This window comes from Filicampus tigris, chromosome 19, assembly GCF_054856515.1.
Source record: "Filicampus tigris isolate MCC_2025a chromosome 19, RoL_Ftig_1.0, whole genome shotgun sequence".
In the NCBI taxonomy this organism is placed as follows: domain Eukaryota; kingdom Metazoa; phylum Chordata; class Actinopteri; order Syngnathiformes; family Syngnathidae; genus Filicampus; species Filicampus tigris.
The window spans coordinates 8,508,042-8,520,998 of record NC_141235.1 but is presented as its reverse complement, the minus strand read 5'-3'; the positions used below and the strand labels follow the sequence as shown (position 1 = coordinate 8,520,998).

General features: G+C 41.7%; 3 protein-coding genes across 7 annotated transcripts; 2 read left to right on the top strand and 1 right to left on the bottom strand.

Annotated features, from left to right (window-relative positions):
- Positions 1-318: 318 nt before the first annotated feature.
- LOC147129300 (uncharacterized) lies at positions 319-3,485 on the bottom strand. 2 transcript variants are annotated; one of them, XM_086016247.1, is made up of 4 exons: positions 3,322-3,485; positions 3,172-3,231; positions 3,027-3,107; positions 319-1,965 (listed from the first exon to the last, which is right to left on the bottom strand). In XM_086016247.1, the coding sequence occupies exons 1-4, from the start codon at positions 3,380-3,382 to the stop codon at positions 371-373; spliced, it is 1,797 nt and encodes a 598-aa protein (XP_085872373.1). In that variant the 5' UTR covers positions 3,383-3,485; the 3' UTR covers positions 319-370. The 2 variants fall into 2 exon arrangements, with proteins under 2 accessions (XP_085872373.1, XP_085872374.1); XM_086016248.1 differs by having other exon boundaries at positions 3,328-3,412.
- A 918-nt stretch (positions 3,486-4,403) lies between these two features.
- Positions 4,404-8,208, top strand: LOC147129299 (retinol dehydrogenase 13-like). The gene is made up of 7 exons (XM_086016249.1): positions 4,404-4,578; positions 5,218-5,336; positions 5,509-5,664; positions 5,769-5,873; positions 6,191-6,403; positions 7,209-7,310; positions 7,630-8,208. The coding sequence occupies exons 1-7, from the start codon at positions 4,514-4,516 to the stop codon at positions 7,938-7,940; spliced, it is 1,071 nt and encodes a 356-aa protein (XP_085872375.1). The 5' UTR covers positions 4,404-4,513; the 3' UTR covers positions 7,941-8,208.
- A 199-nt stretch (positions 8,209-8,407) lies between these two features.
- On the top strand, positions 8,408-12,640 carry decr2 (2,4-dienoyl CoA reductase 2, peroxisomal). 4 transcript variants are annotated; one of them, XM_086016254.1, is made up of 10 exons: positions 8,408-8,888; positions 9,359-9,460; positions 9,604-9,672; positions 9,850-9,901; positions 9,975-10,110; positions 10,478-10,602; positions 11,143-11,236; positions 11,306-11,410; positions 11,552-11,805; positions 12,268-12,640. In XM_086016254.1, exons 2-9 carry the CDS (start codon positions 9,360-9,362, stop codon positions 11,770-11,772), a joined length of 903 nt encoding a protein of 300 aa, XP_085872380.1. In that variant the 5' UTR covers positions 8,408-8,888; position 9,359; the 3' UTR covers positions 11,773-11,805; positions 12,268-12,640. The 4 variants fall into 4 exon arrangements, with proteins under 4 accessions (XP_085872380.1, XP_085872379.1, XP_085872377.1 ...); XM_086016253.1 differs by having other exon boundaries at positions 8,411-8,914; XM_086016251.1 differs by having other exon boundaries at positions 8,413-9,025.
- The last annotated feature ends 317 nt before the right edge of the window (positions 12,641-12,957 follow it).

Below are 12,957 nucleotides of genomic sequence, written 5' to 3'. Positions count from 1 at the left end.
TTCAGTCAATATACATACTGGTATACTATTTCAATAACTTTGGTTTGGGTGAGTAATTATTGTTTTCTGACCTTTGAGCCAAGGTACTGTTATTTTACATTATCACAGCAAAGTACTGAACATCTTAATTTAGTCACAAATGAACCTATGCATTGTGAAATTAAGTAGCCCAATTTTTAAACCTAAATTTGATAGATTTGCAGGAAACCATGGTTTTGTGTGAATGGCAAGTGCATACATGGGTTTATTGTAGCTTATCTAATCGAAGAGCATTTGTCAGTTTTAACACATTTGTTATTCAAAAATACAGTAGACATGTAAAGTTAAGTTTTTATTCCATAGACAGTTCCAGCTGTTGAAACGGCACACTTCAAATATTTACTACCACAATGCTGGGCCGGTCGTAGCTCATGTTGCCGCTGGGCCGGTCGTAGCTCATGTTGCCGCTGGGCCGGTCGTAGCTCATGTTGCCGCTGGGCCGGTCGTAGCTCATGTTGCCGCTGGGCCGGTCGTAGCTCATGTTGCCGCTGGGCCGGTCGTAGCTCATGTTGCCGCTGGGCCGGTCGTAGCTCATGTTGCCGCTGGGCCGGTCGTAGCTCATGTTGCCGCTGGGCCGGTCGTAGCTCATGTTGCCGCTGGGCCGGTCGTAGCTCATGTTGCCGCTGGGCCGGTCGTAGCTCATGTTGCCGCTGGGCCGGTCGTAGCTCATGTTGCCGCTGGGCCGGTCGTAGCTCATGTTGCCGCTGGGCCGGTCGTAGCTCATGTTGCCGCTGGGCCGGTCGTAGCTCATGTTGCCGCTGGGCCGGTCGTAGCTCATGTTGCCGCTGGGCCGGTCGTAGCTCATGTTGCCGCTGGGCCGGTCGTAGCTCATGTTGCCGCTGGGCCGGTCGTAGCTCATGTTGCCGCTGGGCCGGTCGTAGCTCATGTTGCCGCTGGGCCGGTCGTAGCTCATGTTGCCGCTGGGCCGGTCGTAGCTCATGTTGCCGCTGGGCCGGTCGTAGCTCATGTTGCCGCTGGGCCGGTCGTTGCTCATGTTGCCGCTGGGCCGGTCGTTGCTCATGTTGCCGCTGGGCCGGTCGTTGCTCATGTTGCCGCTGGGCCGGTCGTTGCTCATGTTGCCGCTGGGCCGGTCGTTGCTCATGTTGCCGCTGGGCCGGTCGTAGCTCATGTTGCCGCTGGGCCGGTCGTAGCTCATGTTGCCGCTGGGCCGGTCGTTGCTCATGTTGCCGCTGGGCCGGTCGTTGCTCATGTTGCCGCTGGGCCGGTCGTTGCTCATGTTGCCGCTGGGCCGGTCGTTGCTCATGTTGCCGCTGGGCCGGTCGTTGCTCATGTTGCCGCTGGGCCGGTCGTTGCTCATGTTGCCGCTGGGCCGGTCGTTGCTCATGTTGCCGCTGGGCCGGTCGTTGCTCATGTTGCCGCTGGGCCGGTCGTTGCTCATGTTGCCGCTGGGCCGGTCGTTGCTCATGTTGCCGCTGGGCCGGTCGTTGCTCATGTTGCCGCTGGGCCGGTCGTTGCTCATGTTGCCGCTGGGCCGGTCGTTGCTCATGTTGCCGCTGGGCCGGTCGTTGCTCATGTTGCCGCTGGGCCGGTCGTTGCTCATGTTGCCGCTGGGCCGGTCGTTGCTCATGTTGCCGCTGGGCCGGTCGTTGCTCATGTTGCCGCTGGGCCGGTCGTTGCTCATGTTGCCGCTGGGCCGGTCGTTGCTCATGTTGCCGCTGGGCCGGTCGTTGCTCATGTTGCCGCTGGGCCGGTCGTTGCTCATGTTGCCGCTGGGCCGGTCGTTGCTCATGTTGCCGCTGGGCCGGTCGTTGCTCATGTTGCCGCTGGGCCGGTCGTTGCTCATGTTGCCGCTGGGCCGGTCGTTGCTCATGTTGCCGCTGGGCCGGTCGTTGCTCATGTTGCCGCTGGGCCGGTCGTTGCTCATGTTGCCGCTGGGCCGGTCGTTGCTCATGTTGCCGCCCTTGGCTACAGTTTGAAATTCACAGGAAGGTAAGGAGGAAAAAACAAAACTACTCAGAAACTTCATGTACTGTAGTAATTTTCAACCACTGTGCTCTTTAATGTATGCTAGCGACAAGCAGAACCATTAAAATTTTATTGCTCTAGATGGCAGAAGGTACAACAATTTGTATCCATCCATGTGTTGGCATGCATAGGTGGGTTGCAGGGGCGGAGCTATGGGTGCACACCCAGATTGACAGACTGCCCACCCAGTGAGATTCATGAACAAATATATACTTTTAAATTGTAACTTATAAAAAATTATTTTGAATTGGTATTTGTTTTCGTATTGAATATTAAATGGCATAATTGTGGTTGTCTGAGGAAGATTTGAACTTCATATTATTCAGTTTGTCATTTTATTTGAATATTTGGATTGTGCTCAGTGAGGGAAATATTCAGGCACACCCTGATTTTTCCAGGCTCACCCATTAGCCACGCTCTGGCCCTGTATTAATGCAACATTTCATTTCCTGAAGTGAATTTTGGATAAATTGTCTGTACTTTTGATGATACACTTGTCTTAAAGAAACGCTACTTTTACATTGTAGATACCTTTACCTCATTGCTTGCACAAATTCGTTTTGGGTTAGACTTTTGCCTCAGGGATACTCCAACACACCTGGTTGAAAGGATCAGCTCATCAGCAAGCTTTTCAGAAGCCAGATAATGCTGATCATTTGAATAAGGTGTGTTGGAAGAGGGGGCCAAAACATGCTTTTAAGGGTTCTTGAATACCGGGCTTGGGCAACACGTTTCTAGTGTAAAGGAAAGTAATATCATTGTGGTCAAAGTTGCCTTATGTTACTTGTAAGATTGAATTCCTTCTGTTAGATTTTGAGCAAGATGAATATTTAAGACAATGCTCAAAAAAAAAAAAAAGATTTCATGCCGAGTAAATTAAGCCAAGCATTATGAAGTTGGCATGTACAGTTAAAAATTCCAAGTGTAAAATGTGGGCCTCGGCTCAGTAAAAAGGCTGGAAAACAGAAAAAGAAAAAAAAAGGTCACCTAATTTTCCTCACCATTAGTTTGCAACTTCACAGAATTCCAAGCCTTGAGAAGTTCAAACGCCTCATCAAGTTTATCATCATTGGAAGACACATCTGTAACAAACAAAACAAGTTTTATTAAATCACAAAAACAGATTTGGTTAAACAATGTTCTTACCTGTCACACTTCCCTTTATAAGGCCAGCATTGGATGCATCTCCATCTTGTGTTGCACCAGCTGGAAAACAAATGACTCCTTTCAGCATTTGGGGACGCAAACATTCTGGTTTTAAGTACACATTTGTTTAAATGGAAAAAATACACTAACCATCACCTCTGTCCAGCAAGACAGCATGCATCAGAAGAACCACCAGCCATACAGCAGCCATCGCTTCCGTGACAGTTGTGAAGGAGAGACCACATCAGCTTTTATAGCAGGTGAGAAGTGAACAACTGGTGCTAATTGGATCTAATTAGCTAGCTGTATCACTGCAACATAGCTACAACATTAAAAATAAGTGCAATGTCAACTTAAAATACTCAACAAATGTTTACTACATACCAATAGCATGTCCTTTACCTTGGTTAGATCACATTTATGAATTAATGCGCTACTCCTTTTTAAAAAATAAAATCTAATATATATTTACAAAAAAAAAAGAAAATAAGAAAATCCCAAAACAGTGTGTTATGACCACGAGGAGAAGGTTTCAGATATGCCTTGGGTCATTTTTCTTTTGATAAAAACTGAACGTGGGTCCCACAGACCCGAACACCATACAATGGTTAAATTGAGCCCCTGTATTTAATTGATATGTTTATATTCTTTTTAAACCCCTTGAATTAAATGATCTCGTCTTGGATTCTGCATTTGGTGAAACAAATGAATATTCTTACAGCGTGTTCTGTGCAATTATTGTTGTCATCGCTGAATCAGAAGCACTAATATAATGAATCGTTCACATTGTGATACAAGCAAGGAATTTGCTACACATACTCTTCAAACCAAACTAGTTAAAAAATAACACTGGCGACACAAGATGTCTGCCCAAACATTTTTTTTCCTTAACTCGAAATGCATTGAAGCCCCACATATGTATTAAAGTTGAATATAAAGTGTGGTACTGCGTATATTTTCAGAATTATTTTCAGTAGGGTTATGACATGAAATTCTGAAACCAAGATGGAGTCCAGGATACTGCCATTAACCTGAAGTTGTCATAAATTCAGTACAGTATTTAGTCATTGAACAAATCAGATATTTTGGTCCCATTTGCATCTACAACAGTTCGTAAGATACAGCAGATTGTATATGAGTTACATCTCACAGATGCAATAATAATAACAATAATGATAAAGTGTATTTAAAGTGCCTTCTGTGAACTAGACTACAATTCCCACAATGCCATGTAACGCAATGACATCATAAGCAAGCGCCCATAACCTTGTGCTTTTTGTGCTGCTGTATCAGCTGAGAAAACGCATCTCAAAGCTTTTTATTTAGCATATATTTATGCACAATGAGCAAGTATGTGTTGCCAGTTTCTGTCTTTGGAACTGTTATTGGATGTGCTGTCTTACTGAAGTGAGTAACTCTTGAATGAGCACTGTTTAAGTTGGTATACTATTGCACATTATATCGTCCCGTGCTTATTTGTGTTTGTTGTGGCTGTCAATGTATTTACACGTGATTTCGTCTGCTTTTTTCTCCCCTAATGAGATAATTCTATTTCAATCTGTCTATCTGTTTATCAAACCAAGTCAAACAGATTCTAGTCGAGAGAAGACTAAAATTACTAGTACATGAATTTAATGTCAATTTTTTTTTTACTTATATTCATCTATTATATCCTAGAAAAAGGACATGATCCCAATTGAGAAATGTGCAGTATCATTTTAGACTATCAGGTGCTTCCTAATTACCCCTGCCCTTTATACAATTACATCATTTTAAACATCCATCCATCAATTTCGAAAAGCACCTTTTCTCAGTAGGCCCATATTGACAAACAATTATGACAATTTATAGTCTTTAATCAACGTGCAACATGCAGTTTTTGGAATGTGGTAGGAAGCTAAAGTACCTGGAGAAACCTCAGAGAAGAGAAAGTCAACTACACACAGGAAGGCCAAAGCTGAGATTCGAACCCGTCATCTCAGAACAGTGAGGCAGATGTTGTAGCAAATGAGCCTACCTGAAATCTAGATTTGATTCTTTTCACAGGAACCACGTGACCGGGGGTCGGTGTCCTAGCAAAGCCAAGCTAAATGGGAAAACTGTGATTATAACAGGGGCCAACACAGGGATTGGCAAAGAGACAGCACGGGAACTGGCCCAGAGAGGTGTGGAAGTATGATTATTTTAGGGATTAGGGATCAAGATCCGCTGCAAAAATTTTTGAATGGTTTGTTTAGGTTTGACAGAAATTTTTTCAAGGAGCTGAGTTTGGAATGGCATATTATCAAGTGTTTACTATATCCAAGACTGCTTTCCCTCACTTTTCTTCATGGTCAGGTGGTCGGATCATTATGGGATGTCGAGACATGGAGAAGTGTGAGGCGTCCGCAAAAGAAATCCGGGGCAACACCTTAAATCCTCATGTTTACGCCTGCCAACTTGACTTGGCCTCCATGAAATCTATCCGGGAGTTCGCCGACAAGATCAAAGAAAGTGAGTTCATAAAAGAAAAAAACATGTTACGCAATCTTGTTTTCACCATGGCTTTGTGCTGTTGGAAAAACTCATACTTTCTTGAAAATAATATTGTCTTACAGAGGAGCCGCGTGTGGATGTGCTAATAAACAACGCGGGGGTCATGAGATGTCCTGCCGGGAAAACACAGGATGGATTTGACATGCAATTCGGCGTTAACCACTTAGGTACATGCACAATTTGAATGAATGGGATGACATAGTGGGCAGCACGGCGAACAAGAGTTTAAAATGTCTGCCTTGCAGTCGAGTGGTTCTGTCTTCAAATGTCGAGTAGCAAGCAGAGATTGTAAAGACAAAGTTGTATGATTGTTTTAAATATGCAACAAGGGATAATTATCTTTATGTTAAGTTAAAAATAGAAAATGCATAGATGGATAGAAATTACATAGTAGCTACCCAATTGAGAATATAGCGAGGGGTTTACAGTATTCTATTTGATTCTCAATGAGAAATGACAAATATTTTCTTCTGTCTGCCTCCAGGACACTTCTTATTGACCAATCTTCTGCTGGATCGGTTAAAAGAATCCGCCCCCAGCAGAGTGATCAACTTGGCCTCGCTCGCCCACCTTGTTGGAAAGGTGGACTTTGAGGACCTGAACTGGGAGAGGAAAAAGTTTGATACCAAGCAAGCGTACTGTCAGAGCAAGCTTGCCAATGTTCTCTTCACCAGAGAGCTGGCCAAGCGTTTACAAGGCAAGTCCAGTTGGAGGGAGTATAGCTTTTATTTTTATTTTTTTTTTTTTTTCGTATTTAGATATCTACAGGGTGAGCCAAAAGTAGGTATCCACTTTTAAGTTATATGTTGTAATGGAAAATAGTTTGACTCAAGAATAAAGAAAGTAGTAGTTGCAGAAAATAGTTTTAAGTAAAGGAAGGAAAGATACGAATGAGTTTTGAGGTCTTAGTTGAAAGGAAGATGTAAAATAAACAGTAGGTCTGAGGGAAGAAAAACAAGGGTGTAACAAATGAAGGAAGAAAGGTGGGAAGATAGAGAGAAGGCCACTACAAGATGGACAAAAGCAGCTCTGAAGTGGAATGAAGGTAAGGAAGGAAGGTAGAAAAGCAGGTAAGCAAAGGAAGGAAGGATGCATGAATAACAGTCCATCTTGGAGAAGCATGGAGGGAAGAAAGGAGGCCATGCCAGGAAAAAAAAGAGTGAAGAGGTCAGAAATGGACGAGGGAAGATAGGAACAAAGGAAGGCAGAAAAGCAGGTTTAAGCAACGGAACGAGAAGGTTGCAAGAATAAAAAGCAGTTCTGCAGCAGGATTAGGTCAGAAAGGAAGGAGGGAAAGCATAAAAGTAGGTTTGAATGAAGGAAGGATATAAAAAAAAAAGGAAGGCAGAAAAGCGGCCAGAAAGGAAGGAGAGAAGGTAGGAACAAAGACCGAAAAGGAAATTTCATCAAAGGAAGGATGGAAGTTAGCATGCAAGAATCAAAAGAAAAGCGAAGTGGTTCGGAAGGCAAAGGTCACCAACGTTTGTTGTTGTATGTGACAGGCACAGGAGTGACAGTGAATGCTGTGCACCCCGGCGTTGTTTCCACTGAGCTTGGCAGGCACACTGGTTTGCACCAGTCCCAATTCTCCACCACTGTCCTCAGTGAGTACAGCATAATTATTGAAATAGGAAAAGCATCTTATTTTTTGAAAGTTTTAGCCATCAAGACATCATTCACAAAAAAATCATTTTCGTATTATCAACTTAAATTTGCTTGTGCTATTTACAGTAAAAAAAAAATTAAATCTGGATTTATAATGGTTTGTGAATTCTTTTTTATTTTATATTAAACAATAAATGATTTAATGAGATGAATTATTACCAATTAAAAAAAAAAACACAATTAAATTTGACTCCTAATTCTAATCAAGCAGTTTGAAGACCCTCCAATGTGTTCGCCGCACTTACGCTTGCTCCCCAGGTCCTCTTTTCTCCCTGCTGGTGAAGACCCCAGAGCTGGGGGCCCAGCCCAGTATTTACCTGGCTGTGGCCGAAGAGCTGGAAGGGGTGACAGGACGCTACTATGACGTGTTGACTGAAAAGGAGCCAGCTCCCCAGGCGATGGATGAGGAGGCAGCTCGTAGGCTGTGGGAGGTCAGTAGCAGCCTGGTGGGTCTGAAGGGGGACGAAGGACAACGGTCCAGTGATTCCTGCCAGGCCGACCTGCCAGCACTAAGTCAACAGACACATGGACAGAACTCAGGACCAGTTGTTGGAGCTGTAGGTTTGTAGCATTTCTGGTCTACTGCCTGGGCCCGGCAGCGACAATGGACAACTGTGGTGCCTTGAGTTAGAAATTTGTTCTGTGACTCAAATACTTATATCTCAAATCAGATTTCCCCCTTGAAATGAATGAAAATGCCTTTAATTTGTTGCATCCCCCACAGAAACATCAACAAAAATTTTGGGAATGTGTTTAGGACTCTACAGTGTTTTACTCAATAAAAAACATAAAGTAATAACATATTTCAATTAATGTAAATAAATGGGTTGAGCATAATTCATTGTGCTGCTTTTTCTGATGTGTCAAATCCTCAAATGAAATCAAATCATCTGTAAACTATTTATTTTTGCAGTGTAATATTTTAATATTTATTCAAACTGATAGATAAACGTGATCAATTTGTAGGGTAGTTTTGGTCTAAGCTATTAATATAAACTTCTACAAACATTTTGGGTGGTGGCATCAATTGCATTTTTCACTTTTAGCAGCAGGTTTCAGACTCAACTGATTTCACTAAATATATTTGTGTTCACATGCCTTTATGCGCCCATCATTTCTCCAAGCAATTTTCTCTGAAAAATCAAATCTAACAAGTGAGTCATGTACAAAATTGCCAACGGTGGTGGAATTTAATTATCTACAGGGTTAGAATCCAGATTTGGTAACATTTTAAGCAGCAGCGCCATCTGGCGGACACTAACAAGTTAACCTATTATCGTCATAGTTTTCCCATTCTATGGGGCGTTTTCGAGCTATGCAGGACCAAACCAACACAAGTACATATAAAGTCATTCAGTCACAAATTCTGAGATCTAATCACAAATTACCCAATCATATAACTAGAAAAAAATGCAAATAAATAAATTTTAATCAGCTGCAGTATTTTAAACACATCCCCGGAAAACTTCATTTCCCACAATGCTCCGCAAACAGCCGTCCAAAAACTAGCGTCCAAGGTACAACAACTATTCCAACTTCACAAGTAAGGGACGCGTACAAAAGACTCACTGGCTGACTAAACTCGCTAATTCGTTTGTAAATTAGTGCTTTCAAAGTTCCTTTAGACTTTCTTGGCCAGTTTGTTCTTCGACAGGTAACGAAAACACAGGCTAAAGTTGGCAATAGACTTTCATTGCATAGTTTGAACAGCACTAAATGCTAACACAGTTTGCTTCTAAAATGTGTTGTTTGTGTCCATTGGAAGTAAAAAAAATAACATCCTGTGAACAGTTGTACTTGCTTTGCAAACTCTGATATTTAATGAGTTAATGTAGGAATACTCAAATATAATTTCCATTTGCTTTATGATGCCCGTGCTGTCTGTATTTGATTCTTCATACTGGATTTAACAGTACAGCAATATTGTGTGTACAAGCATGCATTTGTGGCATGTTCGATTAAAGCCCTTTCCATATTTCTTGACTAGGATGGCAGAACCACAGCGAATTTGTGATCTGCAACCTGAAGACGTTGCTTCTGATGACTGCCTAACTTCATACACTCACATCTACAGCCCAGACTTACTCAAGTAAGCATTCAACAACCATTGTATTAGACAGAGTAATTGGCTATATGTGTTTTAGAATGACTACATTTCTAAATAATAGAAGTGTGACTGTGATGTGGTGATTATGACATATAAGTGACTTTCAAGTCTTTTTGTATATTCAGAGATCAGGTAGCATTTATAACGGGTGGAGGATCAGGAATTGGTCTGCGGATAGCAGAAATCTTCATGAGGTGAGAAAAATAGTAGATAACTTAGCTTCTGTGGAATCTGTGTGTGTTGAATTAAAATACTGAAATAAATTAACTTTTCGAATTGAATTTTGAATTGGAATAACTGAACACAAGTAACAACACAATGGAATTATAAAGTGCAAATCCCAGCATGTTTTTAGTTGTCTCTTGTTTCAGGCATGGCTGTGACACCGTGATCGCCAGCAGGAACAAAGACAAACTCACTGAGGTTTTAATATTCTTGTGATTATTTTTGCTCAAAATATCCGTCGTGGATGATTAGGGTGTCATGTCTCCTCCAGGCAGCAAAGAAGCTGTCTGCCGTTTCAGGACGACGCTGCCTCCCGTTGTGCTTGGACGTGAGGCAACCTGAGAGCATTTCAGCGGCCGTGGATGAGACCCTCAAAGAATTGGGCCGCATAGACATCCTCGTTAACAGTAATGAATAACTACATTTCAATTAACCATTTTTAGAAGGAAAACAGGTCAATTAATCCAACAAATATTACAGGACTCTTTATAGTGTAAACAAACGTTCGGCGGCCCAGATTAAACAACAGAGTGAGCCGTATGTGGCCCCTGCGCCATACTATGCGCACCCCATTATTATAGTGCACAAAGTTGAACGCATGCAGATGGACCTGGAACAAAGATCAAGTGTGAAAGATTTTGGCTTAATCATCAACTTTTCTTTTATCTTTTCATGCCAAGGTCCCACAAGATTGTGTCGCTGGATACACATCATCAATGCAAGGTCTCGATTCTATGTTGTAACACAAAAATAAGATTTGTCGTCTTCTGACAGATGCTGCTGGCAACTTCCTTTGTCCTGCCACTGCACTTTCCTTCAACGCCTTCAAGACGGTTATGGAGATAGACACCATGGGAACGTTCAACACTAGCAAAGTTGTGTATGAGAAGTGGTTCAAGGTACAGTCGTCACCACAAGAGGGCAGTGTTTCCATGTAGAAAGATGCAATTTTCTATTTGCAAAGGCTACAATTTGCGATTACATTTAATATGTATTTATATTTTCTTTATGATTCATGTAGTGTCTAGATAAGTTCAGTGCTTAAGAAGTGGAGCCCACATGTTAACATAGAATTGGTTCATGAAACATGAAAATTTGAATTTTTAGATTGTCCTTCTTTCAGTCCCCTCCCAAAGTATTGGAACAGCAGGGGTCAATTCCTTTGTTTTTATTGTACAGTATATATGATTATGACATTATTTATGAATAATAAATCTGATCATTTTTATTGTAATGCATGTTAATTTATAGCTTCTATTTGTTAAAAAATACAGAGGACCTTAAATAAATAAATCACATAAAAAAATAGCTATTAGATTATTTTAAAAAACTGATCAGCCCCAGTGAGTACCCATCACAAGTACAAGGCAACAAAATGCATATTGCATTTAAGCAAAAGTGCATTTATTTTGAGAATCTTAAATCATTTTTAATTTCAGGATCACGGAGGCAACATTGTCAACATCTCCGCAACACTTGGATACAAGGGACAAGCGCTCCAGGTGCATGCTGGATCTGCCAAGGCTGCAAATGGTAAGATTTGTATTTGATTGACTTCTTTAGAGAAGCTTAACCCTCTTGCGCTATTTCTCCTATTTCGAGATGCCATGACCAAGCACTTGGCTGTGGAGTGGGGACCCAGTGGCGTGAGAGTGAACGCTGTAGCCCCTGGTCCCATCTCTGGCACAGAGGGCTTCCGCAGACTGGGTAAAGAAATTGGCATCATTCTGTATGTTAATGAAATAAATTTAATCACCCAGCCATTAAAAGACCAGTGCAAGAATTGAATTTTCAGGTATACCTTCATTAAAAACAACAGTGCTGGAAAACTTTTTTTAAACCTCTCAGGTGGTCCTAGAGGGGAGGCCGCTGGTCTGTTCCAGTCCATTCCTCTGCAGCGATCGGGCAACAAGACCGAAATGGCCCACTGCACACTTTTCTTAGCCAGCCGGGCTTCGTCCTACGTGACCGGAGCCATCCTGGTGGCGGACGGCGGATCGTGGCTGACCTCAGCTAACGATGTCTCCAAGCTGATGGGTATAGCCTCCTCTAAATCCGCTAAACTCTGAGCAGGGGGCTCTCCTCTCCTCCTCCTGACCCAGGTGTGTAGGAGGAGGTGTAGTTTTTCAAATGGCATGTGTAGAAAATGGAAATGCATTTCTTTTTCTTTTAATGCTTTCCATTTTAAAAGCCTTATACGTTAGTGTTTCCCAACCTTTTTGGAGCCAAGGCATGCGTTTGACATCGGAAAAATGGCATTTAATGAATAATGGATAGTGGATACACAGGTTAATTGTATCTTCAGCCATCTTGTTCTGCCTGTCATTATATGTTTCTGTCATAGAGAGATGAACAAAGATACACTATTCGTCATACATACATTATTTTTAGACCAATTAAATGGAATTAGGTAATCATACCCGATGATGGCTGCTGGCAGACTAATGTGCCGCAGCACAGTGGTTGGGAATCACTGATCCTTTTTTTAAATTTGTTAATTTTTTTACAATTTGCCTCACTATCACACAGCAAGTAATATGTATTTATTTTCCTTTTTTTTCCAGGTTATTGGTCATCTGAAAAGAGAGACAAATAAAAAGGAACAAAACGGTAACAAAGCTGCAGCGCTGTAACACTGCCGCAATGCGTGCAGTATTTGTTTCAGGCTCCAGAAATGGAGACTGATACATAGTATTTGTACCTAATAATGTCAGTTATACCACAAATAGGTATATTTCCACAAAAGTACATTTTCAATATTTTATTCAACTGGAATATGAAAATGTGAACATCTTCAATATGAATGCCAATGTTAGTGATGCAACGCCCTGTAGTTTTAATCCTTATTGTGTTCTTATGCATTTCATGTACATTTGTGTTCATGTTCCATTGTGTGATGGTCAGCCGGTTAATAAAAATTAATGATTATTCAAAGTATCTAATATTGGATGCTTCCTGAATTTTCCCATATGCTCTGGGTGTTTAAATGCAGTGATTACCAATCACTATGCCGTGACTCATTATTGTGGCAAGATCATAAGTGTCACTTAATTGCTTAATTTTTTTTTTTTTTTAATTCATTACACATAATGTATCTTTGTTCTCCTAATATACACCAGTGACGTATAGTAAGTAACAGAATAATTAAATGCTCTTCCGCTAGATGTCAGAAGTGAGTGAATGGTGACGACACGATCATTATTTCAGTATATACGTTTAATGACTAATGTAAAATATGTGCCTTGGCTGACTAA